This window comes from Morone saxatilis, unplaced genomic scaffold (genome assembly GCF_004916995.1).
Source record: "Morone saxatilis isolate NCDOM2014 unplaced genomic scaffold, NCSU_SB_2.0 Contig14, whole genome shotgun sequence".
NCBI classification, from domain to species: Eukaryota; Metazoa; Chordata; class Actinopteri; family Moronidae; genus Morone; species Morone saxatilis.
The window spans coordinates 16,386,780-16,393,971 of NW_023339696.1; the positions used below are offsets into that span (position 1 = coordinate 16,386,780).

At 38.8% G+C, this 7,192-nt stretch overlaps 1 protein-coding gene across 6 annotated transcripts in view; it reads left to right on the top strand.

The window, feature by feature from the left end:
* Positions 1 to 1,581: 1,581 nt before the first annotated feature.
* gpatch8 (G patch domain containing 8) overlaps positions 1,582 to 7,192 on the top strand; it is a 27,009-nt gene continuing 21,398 nt past the window's right edge. For 2 of the 6 annotated variants that reach the window (XM_035654303.1, XM_035654298.1), the window contains exons 1-3: positions 1,598 to 1,661; positions 6,057 to 6,134; positions 7,076 to 7,111. Coding sequence is in view for 2 of the 6 variants with exons in the window: in XM_035654296.1 (XP_035510189.1) it covers positions 1,617 to 1,661; positions 6,057 to 6,134 (123 nt within the window). In the remaining 4 variants the exon portion in view is untranslated. Of the gene's footprint in view, positions 1,662 to 3,256; positions 3,305 to 6,056; positions 6,135 to 7,075; positions 7,112 to 7,192 lie in introns of all 6 variants that reach the window. The other 4 variants (XM_035654300.1, XM_035654297.1, XM_035654296.1 and 1 more) reach the window with 4 other exon arrangements.

Sequence of the window (7,192 nt, forward strand, 5' to 3'; positions counted from 1 at the left end):
TCCCCATTCACATGAGCACAACTTTTGGTATAATGTGGTTGGTTTTAGGGGTAAAAACAAATATACTGTTTAGGGAGTTATTTAAAAAAAAAGAAGAAGGCAGGTGTGCACATTTGAACCAAAAAATAAACATGAACATAGTAAAGCTGACTATGTATTACAATTATTAAACTGCCTTTGTTCACTTAGTCCATCATTAGTAAGTACACTAAAATAGATCTGTGTCTTTACGTCAATATGGACATACTGTTGTTTTACAGCTGCATCCAGAAATATGCTAGAAGTTCTGTGTCTGCGTTGTGTGTCAGTGGAGGCAAAGGAAGATATTGATGATCTGACAATTTCACCATTTTAATCAAGTCCCAAGTACCAAGTTTAAACAAAGCAAGCACAAGAGTGGATTTGCCATTTACTCCTAACAGGTGGTTGTTTGGCGCATACAATATGAAAACAAAAAATGTGAGCATGTTTCATGTATGCAAAACTTGGACTTTTACACAAATGAGCTATCAGGACAAAATTATGGAATATGTTACATCGTAGGAGTGATAAATAAGTAAAATGTGGTTCTTGAAGGCTAAGACTACCTGATTAACAACAAACAAACTAATTGCACCACTTGTGTGAAGAGTAAATAGAAAATTTCAGTTACCCAGGAGAGCGCACCAAAGAAGCAAACGTTTCCTCAGTAATGTCATGTGCAAATGAACACTAGAAATCAGACTATTGCTAAATTGACTAACTCCTATGATCCAGAAATAGTTACCATAAATTACTGTTTCCTGAAGGTGATGTTGCTTACATCCATGGCTGGATAAACCTGGGCCATTACACGGACTCCCCACCCCCCACTTTCCATCTACTGTGCATCCTGTAACTGTCAAGTACCCATCAAGTGCACACAACAGACTGTGAGCTTCATTATATGACCAGAGAGCACCAGAATATATCAAAAACAACACTGATGTTTACTATTGTACAACAAATACTATCAAATAAATGAATAAAATGCTAGAATAATGGCCTACTACCTGCCCCCAGGTTTTTTTGTGCGTCTTTGGACCGCTGCACTGTACACATCAGTTAGTTTATTGTAATGTCTTTATTTATTTTATGTACAACACAATATAAAGTAAAACAATAAATGTCTTTAAACTAGATTTTGAAATATTGCCCCTCTACAAGTCACACAATTAAGCCTGCCCAATACAGCAGGACCTGCAACAGTTGATATTTTACTTTACTGATGCAAATTTCTAAACAAATGTGCAAATGTGATACCCAATGAAATAGGTAGACTATTTTTTGTATGCCCAGGGGGTCTGGGGTCCTACATCCATTACTTAAAAACCAGCTGTCAGCAGACCAATATTGTAAACAAACCTTTGTATAAAGTGAAATATGTGGAAATAAAAACGATTTCTGCGCATACAAATTAACAATACACGGTGCAGTATGAGTGCAGCTTAAACGGACTCCCATTGGCAACACTGGCAACATCTCGGTAAATGGTAAAGGTCAATTCACAAAGACTGAATCGTCTGCGAAGCGCACATCCTCATCACTACAGACGGAGCGAGCACAGAAGCTGCTGCTGCTGCTGCTGCGTTCAGAAAATGGCCGACAGGTTTTCTAGGTTCAACGAAGATCGTGATTTCCAGGTAATGCATGTTAGACAAATGACGACTTGCGACTGCTTCAGCACGTCGACATGTCGTAGCGCAGACACACGGGGAAAAAGGGGGCCAGGGGCGAGTAAATATCACCACGAACTGCATCGTTGCATTTCGATGTAGGTGTCGCTGGCTAGCACTGCAAGCTAACTGAGCTAACGCCAGTGAGCACTGCGGCTCTTTTGAATTTAACTTCCCTTTCGTCTCAGGGTTTGTCTGCGTGCTGTACTCGACTCCTATCGTGGGGCTGTGCACTGGAACATGTAGCCCTCTTAGTCATGCAACAGCAGTGTGGATATTGAAGTCCCACTAGGTTGTTAGTGACCTTGGTTGCTTATTTATCGACATATGCTAACGATGGACGGCTAGCAGGCAGCTAACATATACGCACATTGGGTAATTGAGGCAGTAGCGAGAAATGGCTGTATCATTTTGACAACTACAAGACAACGCAGCTGGTTAGAAGGGTGAAATTAACCTAGTTACATGCAGATATATGTTGCCCCGGTGGTTTAACGATATTATGTGAAATTACGTTTAATAGCTGTCAATTTAAAGGCGATTTGGTTATCGATATATATTTTTTTAAGATTAACAACATGTCCTTGGCATCTCCATTTGCTGATTTTCTGCTAATAAAACTGTCACTTGTGTGTTCCTTTTGTAAAGGTAACACCGTTTTATTGTTGTTTTTTTTTTGTTGTTGACTTTATTTACTTCACCTCGATTTTGTTTGTTTCTATAATGCGATTTTAATCCTTTTTTTTTTTTATCAATGGAAAACAAAGTAGTCCGAACACACTGCAGTATGGGATTGTTATTTTGCTGCAGTTGTGTAATGTAATCGATTATTATGCTCATAAATCCCACTCGATTGCACATTAATAACATTATTTTTGGGACATGACATTGTTTCTTGTTGAGCTGTTTGTCTTTTACTTGCCTATCTGTGATCTAAGACCGCACCCAGTAAAAGCCAAACACAACATTACTCACTAGACTACAAAGTATATCTAATCCATATTTGTAGGTTTTTTTTGTCATTGATGACTGCTATTTCTTGTCGAATCCCTTAGATGACATAACTATCGCCCTGCTTTACCAAGTCATATTTGTATTTATCCTTATTTTTTAAAACAACCAGCAGGTTTTTAATTCTTTGACACCATTTGTATTACCTCATCTACTATTAACTGGAAGTACAAGTGAAACATCAACTGTGTAACCAGGCGTCATTCTGCTGCACATGTTGTCTCAGATCCAAGTTTGTGTGTCAAAGTCCTTCCTTGCTTAATGTCACTACTGTGTTTTACACTAATTTAAGTGTTTTTTATCAAATAAAACCAGCATTAAACTTCAGTGAGGAGTTTTGGGATTACATGGGGGTTGTTGTGCCTAATTATTTGACTATTACTGGAGCTATCTTTTCACACATCACATTGTCCAAGTAGAAAATGTTATTGTATAAGCATACACATTAAAATGAATGTATTTCTAGTTGGTTTTCTGACCATAATTGGTTCCCATCTGAAAAACATTGCCGCTTTTTCTCATCTGTGTGACATCTTGTGCTTGTTTTCCAGTGATTGTGAATGAAGAGAAGAGTTGCTGTATCAACAATGATGTTCAGGGTCAGAAAAAAGAGCTTAGATGAATAATATGAACAGAACCAACTCACCCACTCCACCTTGCATTTTGCTGACAGCATTTTGTTCTGTTATTTATGCCCCATTAAAGCTGCTGTAATAATAGGGTAAAACAGGCGAATTAGCACACATGCCATGAAACCAATCACGAGCTTAAGCCTGTGTATGAGAGACAGTTTGTGAAATTGCTTGTTTTTTTCCTCCATACACACTTGTTGGTGTCCTAGTGGGAACTCAGTGTTCTGCTATTTTGTCAGTGAGAGGTGAATTGCTGTGGGGTCTGAATGAGTCTGTTGAGGGCCGCTCTGGCTGAGCACAGTGGGGCTCTGTGTGTGAGATCTGCTGTGAATGCATTCATATGCTCAGTATTCAGAAAGTTTCTCTCTGACTCTTATGGATTAAAGCCTGCTGCCAAGCAACACGGCGCAGAAAACACCCACAGATGGTCTACCTAATATCTACAGCACAACCAGTCCAACAGCTCTGTCCGCTCTATTGATTTACACTGTTGTTAGAGCTTTAGCATGCGGCTAATCTGGAGCTGCAGAAACACCGGGCGATTTATTAGCATCCACTGATCTGGCTGGTGGTAGTTCTCTAATTTGTTAATGTGGGGTGGTACGGAGCATTCATTTCACTGTTGTATAACAAATGGAAATGTACTCCTGTAATGTACACAAGGGGACAAAGCGAGGATCATTGCTATGCTGCATTGTTGTGTTGTTTGTTTGTCAGGCTGATGAGGAAGCAAGCAGCAGTGAAAATAAGAAGTCATTGTGGTGGATAGGTGAAGTGCTGATTGCACATTAAGTGGTCTAAGCAGAAAGTCAGGTGGAGGAGGGAGGGAGGGAGGGACGGGGGGGCAATCGATTGCTCATAAATACGGTCCTTTGCTCTTCTCTGCATCTCCGTTCTCATAATCCCCAGCTCACCATGCTGATGAGGGTCCTGTTCATTAAATTAATGTGCTCCAGTGTGGCATCAGATCACCTCATTATTGTGGGCTGATTTGAGCAGTTGCTCTATCTCTGCAAATACCAGATTCCCCTAGAGAACGTGGGGGTTAAAGCCTCTGCATGGCCCAGCCCATGTGGCATTGTCATTTACAGCAATGTCTTGCAGTTCTGTAGTGTAGACTGGAGAGGTTTTTAGTAATCTTCCAGTGTAAGAAGTCCTCAATAGAAAGGCAATAGTAAATATGCTGCAGTCAGTTCACCCTCAAATAGACATGAAAAAGATAAATAAAACCTCAATATGAGATATATATATTATATATATATATATATATATAATATGTGTGGTGTGTATTTACAGGTTTAGATTTAGTTATCTACACATGTCCTATTGCTAGTAGCAGCAAGCAACTAGTAAATAATATAATACCATTGACTATTTTTGGAATCTTCCAGTTTTATGCTTGTGTGAAGGTCAGGAGAAAACAGACTCACAAACATGACCTTCTCTCCTCTGCTGCTAAAGAGAGGAAGCCATCTGTCTCAGGGCAGAAACTGCTCTATAAACAAACTCCTTTTGGTCGGGGTAGCCAGCCCATTACTCACTCTCTGTCCCAACTGGGGCACAGGCTTAAACATAAATGCTCAATTTGTATAAGTCGAGCAATTCTTTAAACTCGGAACAACAAATAGCCTGAGGAGGAAGTCTTCCTTCACTGCTGTCACTGCTGGAATAAATTTACCAACAAATAAAGAGACAAATCAACTCAAGTACATTTTACGTCATGGCTGAATAAACTTAAGAACTTGCTAGCTCAGATGCAAGTTATAATCTAATCTTCAAATTGAAAGCACTTCTAGTTTAAAATAAAAATGGGATGGATTATGAGGGGAGAACAGGCAACAAAGAGACTAACACAGTGACATGTTTCCAGTCGTAGCATATACCTGCTGTCTCTGCTTTCTTCCTCTGGTGTGTGGAGCTTAGCACCTATGCTGCACTTTACGCAGATAATATCTTATAAATATACTGTATAGTCTATAAATATTTCTTTAAATACAGTAAATAGTATATTGTGTGTTTTGCTTTCATTTTGAAAATGAAATACTATCAAGAAAGCGTATGTTTTTTGGCCAGGATATGGCATGATAAAACACATATGTAGTTCATGGATGTACTTGTCAACAAAAATAAATATATTTCATCTCTTGTAGACAGTTTTTATAAAGCTTAATCAACCCAGCACTGGTTGAGTTACTGACCTGAGTTTGGCTCTTGATGAACATACTATCTGGTGCTGTGCATAATATAACCACTACAGTGTTTTCAAGTCCTATTATTCAGTTAATGTGATTGACTATTATTCAGTGTGAATGACTATTATTCAGTGAAAATGACAGGCAGTAGGCATGCCTCCTTACACAGTGCTGTCTCGTTGTTTTGAACACGCAGATGAAAATAAACTCTGATTTTGGTGGTTTAAACTAGTTTTAATGATGGATTATTCCTCAAACGCTTGCTGTGATTATTGTCTGTTGCTATTTTTAGGGCTGTGACTAATAATTATCTTGATTATATATTAATCTTCTGGTTATTTTTTTATTAATTAATCATTTGAAAGGCTCTATATAGAACCAGCAAATCCTCACAGTTGATTGCTTTTGAGAATAATTGCTGATTATTTTTCTGTCAGTCGACAGATTAATTCATTGAACTTTACCACCATTGAAGCAGGATTAAATTGTTCTTGTTTAAAATAGGCCTTTAAATGTGTGTCACACAGGGTGGGAATCACTTTGACCAGTATGAAGAGGGCCAGTTGGAGCTGGAGCAGGCGTCCCTGGACAAGCCCATCGAATCGGTAAGACTGCATCTATCATCCCGCACCATTGGACCAGCTGTGAGAGTGGATGATTGGTCCAGGGAGGAATAAAAACCACACCTTTTTACTCCATTCATTCTGTCCATGTAGATGCATTCAGTGTTTTCTTGAACACACTTGCCACCTAACCTGTAGAATCACTTGTCTCATGTCCATTAATACCCTTTAAGCCCCTCCCACTTCCCATGTCCTCTGCCTACTCCATTTCCTGTGTGACATTTAAAATGATAATGTATATGCTAGATCTTCCTGTTTTATGTAGAGCTTACAGATAAACGTTTGATTTTTGTATCAGCCTCCCATTAGTCACTGTTAGTCATCTTAGCACTAAGAGATGAGATGACTCTGACATTATGGGGTGGATAAAGCACTGTTAATTAATGGCTGTTTTCTAAATACGCTAGCTGTTCATCCATTTTAAACTCATTTAGAAGAAATTCCATATTTGGTACCAACTAGATTTTATTCTGGACACTGGATATATTTGCCTCGAGTCAGGTTGCTATACAGAGCCCTGCAGTTTTATTAGATTTGTAGAATGATGGTTATGGTGATTTCGCTATTAAACCACTCCTTTTTTTAAATCACACCATCTTAAACAAGAAGAAACTGGATAAAAACACATTGCAGGACAGATTTGGATTTAAAAACAGCCTAATTACGTACATTTTACAATTATATATCTGATTATTTGGCAGTGGCTCAAAATAGTTTGTTAATGAAAAGTGGGCAGTGCTTATTCCACTCCATTTAGCAAACAAGAGAGTGCACATTAGATGGTGTGAATGGCTACATTTGTGTTTGAGTGAGTGTGTTTCTATGTAGCTTTAGAATTTATGTGTTAGTGTATAGTGTTTGTGTCTATAGGACAGTTATCTTATTGTACACAACTTGGGGTGTTCGACATTTCTCTCCTGCAGCGAATTGGCCCCTATTAGCTAAGCAGCAATGACCCGGTTTGTATTTGCACGCTCTGCTTTCTTACTCCTATCTTTAGGGTCCTTGTAACGCTTCTCTGACCGTCTCTCTCTCTCTCT